Consider the following 17,243-nt stretch of genomic DNA (forward strand, 5'->3'; position numbering starts at 1 on the left):
TGGATGGAAGACGTATCCGAGTGTCTGTTTAGTGTAAAGGTAGTTTTAAGTTCTCTAAAGGGAAACCTGCTTTAGTATAAAAGTATTTACCAAAACTGTTGCATCTTTCATCTATGAATTTTCTACAGGGTAAGGACAATGAGGAAACAAAGAATACTCATCATAAAATCCAGGTATTTTAGTTTTAATGTAGCTGCCAACTTTGAAAACTGCATCTTAGCTTTGCTATATGCTGCTCTTCTTGCCCATCCATTCCCTCAATTTATTAACATTATTTTGTGAAATTGGCTATCAATCTCAGCCGCCTTTTATTTTTTGTACTGAATGTCCCTGTATTCCATGTACGTCAGTGCACTTTTTAAATCATCCTATCAAGTGTTAGAATAGAATAGAATTAGGAGCAGGAGTAGGCCATCTGGCCCATCAAACCTGCCCACATTCAATAAGATCATGGCTGATCTGGCCATGGACTCACCTCCACCTACCTCTCTTTCCCCCATAACCCTTAATTCCCCTAATATGCAAATATATTCCATGCAATATATTGATCCTATCAAAAGTTCCTTAAAATAAACAAGCATCTCCATTGGGGGTCCAGCAGAATTTCAATACATATTTGTTGTTCAGATTTCACTTAACAAAAAATCAAGCTCCAACAAGGAAAGTCTTCAAATCATTCCCTGACAGAGGTGCTGTCTCACAGCTCCAGTGATTCGGTCAGTCCTGACTTCAGATACTGACTCTGCCAAGTTTGCATTTTCTCCTAGTCACAGTGTGGATCCTCTCTGGGTGCTCCAATCTCATCCCATATCCCAAAGATGTGCAGGCTGGTAGGATGATCTACTGGGAATGTGGGGAGAATAAAATAGGATTACGCTAGAATTCTAAGTGCAGGTTAGGTGTTCAGCGTGGACTTGGTGGGTTGAAGATACTGCTGTGTGCTGTATGACTATAATTAATGCATGAATGACTCAGCGGCTGAGAAATCAAAATGCATCCTATCCTATAACCCTAGTTGAGGTAGCAGCTGGGACAAGTTATGAGTTTTGAATTATTTGTTTTGTTATATCAGACGGTTGTGATCAAAGTTTTTAATATTGCTGAGGTCCTACTTGTGTATTGTATAATCAAGGGTAAATTGTCTGGAGCAGTTTACTATTGAAGTTTTAGGATGCAGTTGCTTTAGTGTTGTTTCTACCGTTGTCAGTTTCGACTGCTATTGGAAGCAAGTTTCTATTCTCTCTTCCATTTGTCAACTGTGGTTACTGATGTTTTGCCATTTCTAATTCTCGCATGAACTTGCTTAAATAAAATACGTGCAGACTCATTTCTCAGAATTTTACTTTTATTTAATGAAACCATTTTGTGTCTGAAACACCAGTTTGTAATTCTGAGCATTTATCATATTTTATTTCCCATGTCGTTATCAAGATGAGGCTCTAATGTGGTCTTTCCTATGTGTTATGTTTTGGGGCATCATCCAGCAACCAAATTTTAGATTATCATCTGAAGATGCTGGAAATCTTGCATAACACACACAATGCTGGAGAAGCTCAGCAAGTCAGGTGGCATCTCTGAAGAGAGACAATCAGTCAGTGTCTAAGGCCAAGATGAAACATCAACCATTTATTTCCCTCCCTATCTGCTGCCAAATTTTAGTGCATGGTTATTAATTAATTGTATTTGTGAAGAGTGTGAAGATCATTTCAGTTACTCCAAGCAACAAATACTCAGATGTGATCTGCAAAAATACAGTGGCATGCAAAAGTTTGGGCACCCCTGGTCAAAATTTCCATTACTGTGAATAGCTAAGCGAGTAAAAGATGACCTGATTTCCAAAAGGCATAAAGTTAAAGATGACACATTTCTTTAATATTTTAAGCAAGAAAACTTTTTTATTTCCATCTTTTACAGTTTCAAAATAACAAAAAAGGAAAAGGGCCAAAGCAGAAGTTTGGGCACCCTGCATGGCAGTACTTTGTAACACCCCCTTTGGCAAGTATCACAGCTTGTAAACACTTTCTGTAGCCAGCTAAGAGTCTTTCAATTCTTGTTTGGGGGATTTTCGCCCATTCTTCCTTGCAAAAGGCTTCTAGTTCTGTGAGATTCTTGGGTCGTCTTGCATGCACTGCTATTTGAGGTCTATCCACAGATTCTCGATGATGTTTAGGTCAGGGGACTGTGAGGACCATGGCAAAACCTTCAGCCATGGAACATCTAAACAAGTCTGATGCATTTTGGAATCAAGTCCTGTGGACTGATGAAGTTAAAATAGAACTTTATAGCAATGAGCAAAGGTATGTTTGGAGAAAAAAGGGTGCAGAATTTCATGAAAAGAATACCTCTCCAACTGTTAAACACAGAGGTGGATCGATCATGCTTTGGGCTTGTGTTGCAGCCAGTGGCAAGGGGAACATTTCACTGGTAGAGGGAAGAATAAATTCAATTAAATACCAGCAAATTCTGGAAGCAAACGTCACACTGTCTGTAAAAAAGCTGAAGATGAAAAGAGTATGGCTTCTACAACAGGATAATAATCCTGAACACACCTCAAAATCCATAATGGACTACCTCAAGAGGCGCAAGCTGAAGGTTTTGCCATGGCCCTCACAGTCCCCCGACCTAAACATCATTGAAAATCTGTGGATAGACCTCAAAAGAGCAGTGCATGCAAGACAGCCCAAGAATCTCACAGAACTAGAAGCCTTTTGCAAGGAAGAATGGGTGAAAATCCCCCAAACAAGAATTGAAAGACTCTTAGCTGGCTACAAAAAGTGTTTACAAGCTGCGATACTTGCCAAAGTGGGTGTTACTAAGTACTGACCATGCAGGGTGCCCAAACTTCTGCTTTGGGCCCTTTTCCTTTTGTGTCATTTTGAAACTGTAAAAGATGGAGATAAAGTTTTCTTAAAATATTAAAGAAATGTGTCATCTTTAATTTTATGCCTTTTGGAAATCAGTTCATCTTTTACTTAGCTATTCACAGTAAAAGAAATTTTGACCAGGGGTTCCCAAACTTTTGCATGCCTCTGTATTTTCTCATCACACCAGCTCTACAAGTATACTTTGCCGTCTCTAATTTGAATCTTAAGTATTTTGTCATAGCTAATTTGATATTGAACACGATGCAAACAAGTTAATGATACAAATAATTCACATTTTACATAGTCATAGTTCTCCTGAGCTTTTTGCTCTAGATATCTCCTGGTATGTACTAGATTCACTCTTAAGTGTAGATGTTCTTGTCTGAGTAGATAAGGGCTCTTATACTTGCGCAGCCAAAAGACAGGCTTGCATTTTTGTACTGTCTTTCCTGTCTTTTACAGGATACCTCAAAGTGCTTTGCAATGGATGCAAACCATCAAAGGCAAAGTATACAGTGTTACTTTCATATATTAAAGGGCCTGAGTAGATGCTTTTGACTCTGACTCTGATCACTGAGAAGCAGCTGACTGACAAGATGAGAGAGGGATTAGAAAGACTAGCATGAGGAGTGGAGAAATGGGAAGAGGGGAGAGGAAAATCTGTGAGTCGGAGTAGGGGAATGGATGGAATGATAGGAGATGGGAATACCAGTGACAATTGATCCTTCATTGTAGATGGCTCCAAATCCTGGAATATTCCTTCGAAGAATGATTGCAGCATTTAACCACTACTAAAGCATATACGGGGATAGGCTCCCTTTTTTGCAATTTCGAGTGATTTTCATCGCGATGGACAGGCTCTGCAACCTGAAGATGATGAAAAACATAGTGCTGGGTTGGGATGAACTGACCTGGACTGAATATGCCTGGACTCTCAATGACTTTGTAGTTTGGTGTTTTATATTCTGTGTTTTTCGCTCTTTTTTGTGTGATTTGTTCTTTATTTTTTGCATGTTGGAGATTTGATGTTTTTCTTTGAATAGGTTCCATGGTTGTCTTTGTTGCGTGACTGTCTGTGGGAAGGCGAATCTCACGGTTACATACTGCATACGTACTTTGATAATAAATGTGTTTTGTGTCTTTGAAGTTGTAGTTCCTCTGCTTCCATACCTACAGGGATAAGTTTTATATAAGAGATGGAATATAAGCAATCCAGCTTCATTAAAGTATTTGGTTGAGGAAATTACCTATTGGGAGGGACTTAGTTGGCCACTCTTGGAACAGCATTCATTAACCCAAAATGAGTGAGTCTGAGTTGATTTGGGTTGGAAATCGTTGCATTTTTAAAATCCTACCTGATCTAAACCCAAGCCGTTGGATAGCCTACCCCATTGATGTTCAAGTGGTGGCCAACTGCTGCAATCCTTCTGGGAGGGTATTCCAGGATTTGGTGCCATCTGCAATGAATGCTCAGTGATGTGCTTCCAAGTTGCTGGTATTTCCATGCAGCTGCACCTTCATCCTTTGAGCCGGCTGGGTGAGCTGGGCAGAAGGGCCTGTGTCCTTTCAGTATTGCTCAACGACTCTAATAACGTTTTGGAATGTGATGTCGGATAGCCACAGTGAATAATAGCAGTGTATTTTGTAGCGGATTCACATAGTGATGAAGATCTTCTGACAACAGAGAAATTAATATATATTGTTTTCAGGTGAATGACCTTTGACCTGAACTATTAGCTTTTCTTCTCTTCCCACAGCTGCAGCTTCACCTGAGTATTTCCAGTATTTTCAGTTTTTATTCTGAATATTAAGAATAGTCAATAGAGCGCCACTGAAGTATTGTCATTTTGTCATGTAGATTGTGCAGGGTTTTGATTATTGGGACAACACTCTTCCTGTTAAGTGGGGAATGTTCCAACCTGCTGCTCTGCACTAGATGTGTCTTATTCGATGGTGGAAAGGCTGTAGGGAATCAAGAGGTAAGCTATTGCTGTAGGGGTCTCCAGCTTCTGACCAGCTATTGTAGTTGTAATGTGCAGCAGGGTGGATTAAAGTCTTGCATCGCTGCTGCGCCATAAAAGCAAAGAAAGGCAAGCTGACTGCTTCAGTGCAAACAGACTCTCTAGCTTCTACAGACAAGGCACCGTCTGGAGCTTCTTGGTTCCAACAAGCCATTCTGGAGCAATACTGTAAAAACATGAATGACTGAATGAAATGATTTGGGTCTTTTCTGTAGTATGTAGAAATTGAATTTAAAGAATGGAGAGAGCCTGTTGAAAGCAGACCGTTAAATGTGCTCTGGATAAAGAAATTATACAAGCATCGTTAGCTTTTGAACACTGTAAAATTTTATTTTTATATTTTAATGTTAGAGTATTTGAATCAGCATACACTTGTGACATATTGAGCATGAGGGAATTTTTAAATAAAATATTAGTGCAGTCCTTTAGGCATTTCAACCTCAAACCTTGAACTTGTCTGGCAGGCATGCCTGCCTATTCTGGTTCCACTTACTGCGCTCGGCCTGAAACATCGACTGCACCTCTTCCTAGAGGTGCTGCCTGGCCTGCTGCGTTCACCAGCAACTTTTATGTGTGTTGCTCCACTTACTTACAATGGGTTTTGAAACGTGGTTTTCTTCATTCTTTGTTACTGCTGAAGTTCAATCCACTCTTCAAATGTGAGTCATTTAACTTGGTCAAATACTGGAGAAAGCTAAACTTCTGTTTTGTTACACTGTCCAGAAAGAACTAGCTACTTTTAAAGAAGTAATCATGCTGAACTTCTGTGCATTGACCTCATGATTTCAATTTGCAACTAAAGAAATTGGAGTAATACTAGAATAGGCTACTGTCTGATCCTTTCACTTCCTCCTGCAATTTGTTAAGTTTTTGCTGCTTCAACCCATGTATACTATTGCTGCTTGATCTTTAAGAGTCGCATGTCATACTCATTTTTATTAATGTGAATTTGGCAATCCTCTTCTGACTTTGCTGCAAAGGTCCCCCTTCATATGTTAAAACATTTATTGTGAGCCTTGGCTGTTTGTGTAATTCTGAAATCTTGTGCAATTGTCATCTATTTGGTCTGCTCGTACATCAAAAGTTGTTTTCTTTTTCCATTGTTTGTTTCATTTTTTACTCTTCCCCCCCCCCCCCCCCCAAGCTTGGCTGCAAGATTGGCTAGGATGCTTTCAGCACAGAGTCTATAGAGTTCACACATCCTTCCTGTGACTGGGTGACATTTAAAATGCTGGAGGAACTCAGCAGGTCAGGCAGCACCTATGGAGGGGGATAAACAATCAATGTCTCGGGCTGAGACCCTTCATTGAGACTGGTTTCTTTCCACTTTGCAGAGACGTGCAGGTTTTTAGGTTAATTGCCTGCAGTAAGTTGCCCCTAGTATGTAGGTGAGTGGTAAAATGTGGAGGAAGTTGGTACGAAATTGGGGAGAATATGGAAGTAGGCAGTTTAAATGGGTTGGCATGGGCTAGATGGGCCAAAGGGCCTGTTTGGTGTTGTACTTTTCTGCGACTGTGATTAGTGTAGCATTAGTGTATATGGGTGGTGGGTGGTTGTTGGTTTCTGTGGATTCAATAGGCTGAAGGTCCTTATTCTATGTTGTGACTCTGGATAGCTTTTCTCTCTGTTCTGATAGTTCAGATAGGTGTTGAAGATCTTTTGACACAAGTCTGAATAGAATAGGATGTTCTGCCTTTTGTCTCCTTTGACTTTTTGCTCAACATGTATCACCTATGTTAGAATTGACTGGGTTGTTGTTTTGGATATTTTTGAATCAAATTTATTTACCTTCTGTACAATTAGCTCTTAAAGTAGTTTTTTTAAATCTAGTTTAAGTATAAATATTTTTGCAAGTACCTCTGTTATTCAGCAAAAAATTTTTGAAGATAGATAGCATTCTAAAGGGCTGATGCAAATTTTTCAATATATACCTGCTTCACCACTTATATAACGCTAACTCTTTTAACGTAGATTTAGACTGATCTACGTTACTTCAGCTCTTCTTATTCGGATTTCTGGCATTTCTTGCCATTACACTGCTCTTGTGCTTCAGTTTGCCCGATCTTTGGAGAACAACAATTTCACTGTATTTTCTATGTACATTGACAAATAACACTTATTTTAAGTCTCTAGATTGAAAACTTGTAAGTATTAACGGTAATTGCAATCATTTAATAATCATTTACCTTTGGTTTCATTGAACATGTTTTTAATTCCAAAGCAGCCTATGAAATAATGCCATGTTAAGGTTACTTAATCAATTACGGTACATGTGTATTTTTTAACAGTTGCAATGAACTGGTTTTATTATTTTAAATTTTAATGGATTTCAGGTACCGTGGAATGCAGATGTTGATGTTTGGTGGCATGAGCTATTGAAGGAAGCCAGTGATGAATGTGAACCGGAATGGTGCAAGACTGAAGATCCTCTGTTTATCCTTTACACTAGTGGATCAACCGGAAAGCCAAAGGTAAAGACATTGCTCTAATTATGAACACATGAACTTGATGGCCAATAAAAGACAAATTGGCTAATTAAGCTTGGTCCTATTCAATGGTCGACATAATCTCACAGTGCTTCCTACCCCTAAAGAGTTGTGTAATTTGTACTGGGAGAGGCATTTTAAACAAAAACTGTAAGGCGTAAAACAGAACTAGGGGGAAGGAATATGGTGTGGAATTGTGAGGTTATCCACTTGATTCGAAGTGGGGAATATTTCTTTAAATGGTGAGAGATTGAAAAGTGTTGGTGTTTGCAGACATCTGGGTGTCTTTGTACATGGATCCAAGAAATTAATGAGCAGCAAGCAATTAGGAAGTTATTATTGCAAGAGGATTTTAGGTTCCAACGTGTCGCTCCATGGCCGCATCTTGTGCCAAGATGAGGCCACCCTCTGTGCAGCAGCAACAGCTTGTGTGTATTTTTGGGTACCCTCTAGCCTGATAGCATGAATATTGCTTTCTCATTCTGATGAACAAATTACCCCCCCCCCCACCACTTCCTCTTTTTACCTACTCTGACCCCATTTCTCACCTACCTATTACTTTCCCTGGGTCCCCTCCACCTCCCTTTTCTCCTGTTGCCCACTCTTCTCTCCCATCAGATTCTTTCCTCTTCCAGCCCTTGACCTTTCCCACCCACCTGATCACACCTGTCACCGTACAGCTAGCCTCCTTCCTCCACCCCTACCCCCCCACCTTTTTATTCATGCATCTTCCCCCTTCCTTCTCAGTACTGATGAAGGGTCTTGGACTGAAATGTCGACTGTTTACTTTTTCCCATTAAAAAAACTACCTGACCTTCTGAGTTCCTCCAGCATTTTGTGTGCGTGTTGATTTGCATTTCTGGCATCTGTAGACTTTCTCGTGTTTACATGAGCAGAATTGTTTTCCTGGAATTACAGAAAGCCATGATAGGATTACATCTGGATTATATTGCTGAGCCTGGAGTCCTTGCCTAAAAAAAAGTGCGTACTTGGGGATAGTGCAGGGGTTCCCAATCTTTTTTTATGCCATGGATCTCTACCATTAACTGGGGGGTCAGTGGACCCCAGGTTGGGAACCCCTGTGATAGAAGTTGTGCATCCACCACTTGTTTGGTGGATTTAGTGTTTAAAGAGAGATTAAGCAGACCAGGCCTTTCATCTGGAGAGTTTGGAGCACTGACAGCAATCTTGTTGAAACATCTAACACTCCCATGGGGCTGGACATGGAAGGCGCAGGAAAGATGTTTCCCTGGCTCTCTAGGAGTAGGGAGTTACAGTCTCAAAATAATGGACTGCTGAATCTGTGGTGATCAAAAGTCAAATATATTTATGGCATAGATCAATAAATGTTTGGATGTTAAGGGAATTGAGGGATTTGGGATAGTACAAGAAACAGGTGCTATAGTAAATATCATTGATGGACAGATAGGAAGGGCCAAATAGTTTTCTCCTGCTTTCAGATGATCTTGTGTTCTTAACTGGGAAGTCCAAGAGACTGTAATGAGCATGCTAACGTGAACTGGGAGTCACTTCCAATAAAGAACAATTTCAACTCTTTCTTTGAATCTGAGCAGTAAGTCAGCTGGGTGACGAAACTCCAGCTTTGGTGCGCAGATCCACGTAGTTAATGACCTGAGCCCTATTTCTCCATGGTCTGTCAAACTGAAAAAAAGACTTATCAGTTGTTTGCAATCTAACTCTGTCATTGCTGTCACCATCATTGCATCACTTCTAGGTCTACATTGTCGCAAAGTAAACAGAGCCAGCTTTGTAACTTCTCTGAGAAGCATTGGTTCTTTAAGCTGGAAAAATAATTCTTGTCCTACTACACTGGGTAATTCTGTATCAAACCATTTAACATTAAACTGTTGGGATGTAGTTGGGGTGCAAAATCATCCCAACTACATTCAATAGCAATTTCATTGCCTGGGAACAAATTTGCCTTGATATCTGAAACCATTGATATGAGCGCACATGGTAGTTATTGTTTTATTGCTTATTGTTTGAAAAGTTTAAATATTAACTGCAGAGATAAGTTGTGCAGCATTTTTTGTTTCAAAGGCAGCAGTGTCTTGAGACCAGTTCTATAATGTAATTACAACTTTGTTACACAGACACTACGTTTAAAAGTATATAGCCCTGACATGTTGCTTGAACAGCCAAGCTCTGATTTTAAGTCTTTACCAACCCCTCTCCTCTGACATTTATGGACTCTTTCAGCAGAAGTAATAGTTGTGTCCACCTTTATTAGCAATTCTCATCAGTTGTTCGTCCATTGTTGATGTCGATGAGGACCTCGACACCATTGATGGTGCCAAGATTAGCGCATGATTTGGATTTAAGTGAGGGAGAGTTGCACAGCGTCAGCCTCTCTCTCTCTTCCCAATTCCCATCTGGATCCAGTGGCAAGACAGTGTCTAGACGGCTGGAGATGGGACTAGGCGCAGTGGATGACCAGGACATCTTCTGTGTCTTGTCCTGCTCTACACGTTCCACGACGCTTGCAGAGACCGCCTTCTTGACCGTTGGACCTTCCATTGGTCTCGTTCGCTCAATCCACTGGAGTCTGTCTTCATATGCTGGGATAGACAACTCCCTATCTCACCGAGGGTTTGAGACCCATCGGCTACCCTCACCTGGTTTAGCTGACTTGTCGAAGCCGTTGCCCGGGGTGTGGCTGCTGTCGCATGCAAACAGCTACGGGGAGCCACAGGTGAGAGCAGAGTGCCAGGTGGGGACCAAAGGTGGACTAACCGCCCTGAAAAGGACGCGACACCTTTGTTCACCTTTGGTCCCCACCTAGCAATTCTCATAAAACATAAATTAATGCATTTTAAATTCAATAGACAAGGATATAACAGCCTGTTCTCTGCAACCAGTTTTCATGTTGTTGGATGGGAGTGTAGAATTATTATTTTTCTTGTTTAACTTTCCTATGCTTGTATTTTTATATAATCGCCTGTGTAGATGCAATTATTCAGTAAATTTTCCAGTAATCACACTACATCTGCTTCTGTATTTTTCTAAAATCTACTTAGTTTTCAGTATCAAGTGTTTCACTACCTGGGAATTTTATAGTTACTTGTTATCTCTGGAGTTTGCTGTTATCATTAGTTTGGGTGTGAGATGACCATGACTACTTTTTAGTCTGGTCTTTGTTCTCTTATTACTTGTTCTTCTTTGCTTTCGGAACACTTAATAAAAGAATCATAAGCAATATGCCTTGTGTCTCATTCTTGTCTAATAGAAAACCTTTTGAATGCCTTTGTGATCCAATATACTGTAATTCCAACCATTTCAGTGGATCTGCTTTACCCCTTCTTCAAGGCCAGTGTGTGGTAGACTGCATCTTGATTGACCGCTAGAGCTTTGGATAACTGTAACATGACTTTCACCATTTTGTATTCCAATCCAGGGCTGATGAGAATCAACACTATATTAACATTTTGTTTTTTAACATGTCCATCAGTGTTTGGTGGTTTCTGTGCTTGGACATCCAAATCTCAGTCTCTGAATTCCTGTGTTTCCTGCTTCTTACCATGTAGTTAATGGGTCATCACTTTTTCCCTTGTTCTGTGTAGCACATGCACATTTACAACATTATTTCCAATAATTCTTTCATTAATAGACTGGAACTTGCTGGCATGATCTAAACAGTAAGTACAAAGTTACCTTTTGTGGCTTTGACAATGTAATCTTGCTTCTAAGTGTCTTCTGAATCTGTGTGTGTAGGCGTGAGATGATGTGGAGGGGCTAGTGGGTGAGGGGTGGATGAGGGAAGAATAAGTGATATCCACAAAGCAGTTGAGAAAAAAGCTGTTGACTGCTGAAAAAAAATGTAATAGCAAGGTCAACCCGTCCTTTAGTTTAGCCTGATGTCAAAAACAACAAATGTTTCTGAATATCAGAGGTGATTTTAAAAACAATACTTTTAATAATATATATGAAAATTACTAAAATACCAATGTCATTTAAAAACATTTCTTTAACTGAACAATGAAGTTTTAACTTCACAAATTAAGTGGCCCTAGCTGGTCTTGTATTAGTGTTGGTGAATTGCTGCAAGTTTTCACTCTGCTACTAAATTTCACAAGGAATATAGCTTTGGATTGCTGTTGGAAAATAGTTGGTAATGAGTATCCAACACATTAGGGACTTGCACATTCCCATGTGAATCCCAGCATTAATGTAGACCTGCCAGAAAATTTTTCCTCTGGCCTTGCTTGATTCTTGAAATAGCATTATTAAAAATTCAATTTAATGACAGGCTGAAACTCCCTAGTCCAGCACACTTGGGACCTGATTGGTGGCGCTAGATGACAGAAATTGCCCCTGATTATTTTTCACTGAACAGGACAATGTCCAGGTCTCTTAAGAGCTCCAAGAAGAGTCTGTGACATAATTCTTCCGCAAGACGGAAATACTTTCAGCTGAGATTGCAGAAGTTGCTCTGGTAGATCTAAAGACATGCTTTATCTGTGATTTGTCGAAACATACATTGAAATGTGTTGCTTTGCATCAACAATCAACAAAGTCCGAGGATTGTGCAGGGGCTGCCCATGAGTGTTGCTGTGCTTCCAGTACCAACATAGTATACCCACACCCTAAACCGCATGTCTTGTGAATGTGGGAGGAAACGGAAGCACCCAGGAGAAACCCACACGGTCACAGGGAGAAAATACAAGTTCCTTACGTACAGCGCAGGAATGGAAAACTGATTGCTGATCAGTGGTGCCGTAAAGTGATATTGCACTAACCGCTATGCTACCAAACTGCTCCCTCTACTACTGTGCAGCTATGGGTTAGTACAGATCTTACTTCAGTTTAGAGCTTAATTAGCATTAGTTGATTTTATATAGATCTGTACTAGAGATCTAAAACATGCCAGACTATAGAATGCCTGACTAGTGCGTTTCCATAACTGGAGTATATTTTGTTAACATGCTATAGACTGAACTTTCTCCGCTACACATTATGACTAATCTTTTTTGTTCTGTTAAAGGGTGTTCAGCATACAGTTGGAGGCTATCTTCTTTACACTGCTACAACCTTTAAGTATGTATTTAACTACCAACCCGATGATATCTATTGGTGTACAGCTGACATTGGATGGATTACAGGACATTCGTATGTCACTTATGGACCTCTGGCAAATGGTGCAACAAGTGTCATGGTTAGTACTGGAGTATCAATTGGGCAGCCAGGTTCCAAAGGCTTTTTGACATACTGCTCTTTAGATAAATTAAGAATGATCTGAAAGAAAACGTTGACAGCTAGTTTCCTGTTTTTTCTTTGCAACCAACCACTTTTGTTCATTCATCACAATTGCAGTCATTGCACTGAGTCTGTAGGTGAAATTTCTAATACTCTTATAGTCTGAAACTGGTATAATCATATCAGTAGGAAATTCAACTATACTTCTGTCAAGATAAATAAGGCCAACTCTGAATTAATAATAAAACCATTTTATTGAATAGAAGAAAGTTGTTGGAATATTGTAAGACTACACCAAGGTTTCAGAAACAAATTGAACCAGTATTACTCAAACACGAGGAAATCTGCAGATGCTAGAAATTGAAGCAACACACAAAGTTGCTGGTGAATACAGCAGGCTAGGCAGCATCTCTAGGAAGAGGTACAGTTGACGTTTCGGGCCGAGACCCTTCGTACTGACAAAGGGTCTCTGCTCGAAACGTCAACTGTACCTCTTCCTAGAGATGCTGCCTAGCCTACTGTGTTCACCAGCAACTTTGATGAACCAGTATTACTAGTGGTTTCAGCCTTTAGTTAACTGATGTTTTGTGAAAACTGTTCCAGTTTGAAGGTATACCAACTTATCCAGATTCAAGTCGATTCTGGGAGGTAATCGATAAGTACAAAGTGACAACGTTTTACACTGCACCCACGGCTATTCGACTGCTAATGAAATTTGGTGATGGTCCAGTTAAAAGGTGAGAACTTTTTTTTGAAATGTCCTCATTCTTCTGATCTCTCAAATAGAAATTACCTAGTATTGGTAGAGGTAACGTGCAACATAGTGGGAATTTTCCTCCTGTTCAACTCTATTCAAATCAGAGAAGTGAATTTTAGAGGCATGGCATAATATAATGTTGTTACAAGCAAATATTATTGGCCAGGAGGTGATTCTACCCAGGCACGAAGGGTTGTTAGAGTCTTTGAATTGCCATCCCAGGAGGAGTGGGGATTGCTTTCAGAGGGGGATGTGTAAACAATTTGAATCTTTAAAAAAACAATTTAGTTTTATGTATTTTGTTGAATAGTTTGGATGAAACCAAAAGCGCTTCTCAGGGACAGTCCATTGAAACTAATTTTATTTGTTACTCTTACCTTTTTAAAAAAAAAAAAAAAAATGTGCAACGCTATTACAACAAAGTCCTGGGCAGACTACTAGTTGCCCAGATTCAGATTTATTATCACATATACATTGAAATGTGTTTGTGTTAACAACCAACTGTGAATGTGCTGGGACAACCTGTAAGCCTCGCCACACATTCTGATGCCAACATAGCATGTTCCAGTACTTGGCAACACAACACAGAACACAGCAAGCCAGAACCTAACCATCAATACAACAGCCAAACAGGCCCTTTTCCTCTCTCCCAACACACAGATAGTCCTTCAGCTCCAGGACAGGCTCCCAGCTGCAATTTTGCATGATCTCCCATTACACGACTATTTTAGACCTTGTCTCAAACCACTCTTATTGCTTACTGTAGAACACAACAGCTGTTGTGTTGGGTTGGATTGAAAATAAGAATGAGGCTGTGGCTTTAGGAGGATGGGGATGGTGTGATGAGTTTGAATAGTGGAGTGAGAGGAGTGTAGTTAAATGATTTGAGTTTTATTTGTGAAGCGGGGAATATTTGTACAAAGTCTCTCCTCAGGAACTTAACTGATTGATAGAATGGATTGTGTGTAGGTTGTAGAAAAAGCAGGGACAGTAATCTGCACTAATTTAAAAAGTATTCCTCCTGTGTATTACCAGTTCTCTTAAAATAGCAATGGGTATTAAATGACTAACCTATTCAGCATGCATTAAGAGTTAAATTTTAAATTGTGCAGGTGTATATTTAAATATTTATTGAACTTGGTTGTAAATGATGAAATCCTTTCATCAGTTTTTTTAAAAAGGCTCTATTAAGTTTACTTCCCATCTTTTCTATTACTAAGAACAAAATTGTGCTCTTGACTGTTCTTGTGTTTGAAGATGCAAAGCCAGGTTTTTATTGCTGGGTATTTTTGTCCCAATTAGGTTTAGTAGGCACTCTTTGAAAATCCTTGGTACAGTGGGAGAGCCAATAAACCCAGAGGCCTGGCATTGGTACTATACAGTAATTGGTAATGGGCGATGTCCAATTATGGATACCTTCTGGCAGACCGAGACTGTAAGTTTTCTTCAAAGTGCACGTGAGAAACCTCAACTGATTATTTAAGACAAAGTTATAAATCACACACTATTATTGCGCATTCTGAATTCTGATTTGTTAGCTGAATGATACTGCATGTTATTCCTTTCAGTTTCTGTAAACCCTTTTTATAAATAGTCTGGTGAATGTTGATGTTATGGCTTTTGACCAGCTACTGTTCAACATAGTGGTGTTTTTCTTACTTCATTTCTGTAACGAAACGAATTTCTTTGTCTCAAGGCTATTTTAGTCATTATTTATGTGCGATATGTGTTGCAAAGGAAAATTTCAGTAGCATACCCCACCACTTTATTATTTTCCGTCAGTCTCCTTGTGTATAGCTACAGCGTTACTTTGTGTACATGCAGTCAGTCTATGTTTACAAGCTAATCTTATGTTTTTATATTTATTGTGCTTTTTTTATTGTGTTCTTTATGCGTATTGTTTTTTTTTAATGCTGCATCGAACCCAGAGCAACAATCATTTGTTCTCCTTTACACTTGTGTACTGAAGAATGGCAATAAACAAACTTGAATCTTGAATTTGAATTGAGCTGTATATTTCCTTTTGAAAAAATTGTGCAACATCATCAAAGCAAAGGAGTTTTCAAAATACAGTAGCCCTGGTATAATCATTAACGGGGTGACGTCCAATAATGTTAATGTTACTGGCTTTCCAAATAATTGTACTTTGTTTGCTCATTTTCAGCTGTTATAGTTGGCTGTTTGTCCATGAAGTAGATAAAATGTTTCTTTGTTCCCAGGGTGGTCACATGATAACTCCTCTTCCAGCTGCTATCCCACAGAAGCCAGGATCAGCTGTGAGTAAATTATCAATTTGGACAGAAAATGCTTCTTGCATTTGTGTTTTAATCAGTTTATATTTCGCAGTTTTGCACTTGTGGCGCTCAGCACGTACAAGAAGTTCGGCAATTTCTTTCTTTCAATATCACAATCTGAAGCAACTGCTTATGACACAGAGGCTTAGAAATACTCCATTAGATTTTAACTAAACAATCTCTTATCGGATACAGTGTTCTCTTCTGAATGTGTACCACGAGTTCTAGTGATGAGATCTACAGTAGTTTATTCATCATGTTTTATTTTTGTGTACACCTTAAGGTAAAGTGGCCTGCCTTTAAATGCAAAGTCTGGTCCCTGTAACCAATATTAATATATTCATGTAAAGTATATAATCAGTTTTTCTCCTCCGATATAAGGGTGCTAAGGACCTTTTTCAGTTGTCCTGCATTTGCCCCTATTGAGTTTTAGTTACCAGTGTAAGATACAAATGGCTGGTGGTGTAGAGGCATCAGCACCATACTCCGAGGCAAATGGTCCCGAGTTTAAATCCGGCAGGCTCCTTGCACGCTTTCCATCCACGCTGGGTTGAGCATTGAGCTAGCAACTCGGCCTCATAAAAACAGAAAGGTTGCTGCCCAGTGCACTGTGAGGCACGGAGAGGAATAACGATAAAATGCAAAATTGAAGACTTCCTTTGAATGACCCATAAAAATGTATAAATAAGTTATATTTTAACATTTATCTTAATGATAGAGCTCCTAAGTAAATAGTAATCTTTAATAATGTAGATAATCAATTCTTTTTTTTTCAGACTTTTCCCTTTTTTGGTGTGGTTCCTGCCATTCTTAATGAATCTGGAGAGGAGCTAGAAGGAGAGGCCGAAGGTTATCTGGTATGAAGGACCGGAGGTTTTGCTGCATTGGTGTTGCATCTTAAATCTTTTCTTTTTCCCACTTTCTTAGGGTTGAGACTGCAGACACTGGGAATCTAGATCAGCGCACACAAAATGTCAGGTCAGGCAGCATCCAAGGAGGGAAACTGACAGTCAATGTTTAGGACTAAGGCTCTCGGTCTAAAATGTGGACTGCCCATTTCCCTCCACAGATGCTCCCTGACCCGCTGAGTTGCTCCAGCACTTTGTTTGCGTTGATCCTTGGAATTGAGGATGATGTGCTTCTACGGCAGTTTGGATGGTTCTGGGGTGGCTGGTGAGACCATTTGGGATTCAGAGACTATCATAGTGGGAGCAGGAACTGCATAATTGACTGGGAGAATAGTTCAGCAGCAAGGGCACTCCTTCCAACATTTTTGCTGGGCTTCTATGTGTTCTCAGCAAATGAGCTCAATTTTCAGTATTGTCTTGAACTTTGCGTCATCAAAACCCTTTGCTTACAAGGTACAGTGTGAAGGATTTTCAATGTGCATTCTGCTGTTGTGCTCTGAAGTTGATGTTCATTGGTGCTTGGTGGGAGTCAATTTGGCTGTCTATCTTGCAAATGTTCAGCGGCCAGACACTATGAGACCACCACAAGTGTGCAATATCATTTGGTTTTCACAAACTAGGATATGACCAGATGGTCAGGAGATTGATTTGGCAGAGTTTAAGCAAGATTTGTATTGTGTTGTAGCATATGCACCTGCC

The 17,243-nt window shown here is 39.7% G+C and overlaps 1 protein-coding gene across 2 annotated transcripts in view; it reads left to right on the forward strand.

Annotated features, from left to right (window-relative positions):
- The window catches only part of acss2 (acyl-CoA synthetase short chain family member 2), a 72,597-nt gene that overhangs the window by 40,881 nt on the left and 14,473 nt on the right, over positions 1 to 17,243 (forward strand). The window contains exons 8-14 of one of the 2 annotated variants that reach the window (XM_072241862.1): positions 129 to 173; positions 7,219 to 7,356; positions 12,374 to 12,544; positions 13,189 to 13,322; positions 14,645 to 14,777; positions 15,562 to 15,618; positions 16,413 to 16,493. In XM_072241862.1, the coding sequence (XP_072097963.1) occupies positions 129 to 173; positions 7,219 to 7,356; positions 12,374 to 12,544; positions 13,189 to 13,322; positions 14,645 to 14,777; positions 15,562 to 15,618; positions 16,413 to 16,493 (759 nt within the window). The remainder of the gene's footprint in view (positions 1 to 128; positions 174 to 7,218; positions 7,357 to 12,373; positions 12,545 to 13,188; positions 13,323 to 14,644; positions 14,778 to 15,561; positions 15,619 to 16,412; positions 16,494 to 17,243) is intronic. The other variant, XM_072241868.1, reaches the window with a different exon arrangement.

Source organism: Mobula birostris, chromosome 2 (genome assembly GCF_030028105.1).
Source record: "Mobula birostris isolate sMobBir1 chromosome 2, sMobBir1.hap1, whole genome shotgun sequence".
In the NCBI taxonomy this organism is placed as follows: Eukaryota; Metazoa; Chordata; class Chondrichthyes; order Myliobatiformes; family Myliobatidae; genus Mobula; species Mobula birostris.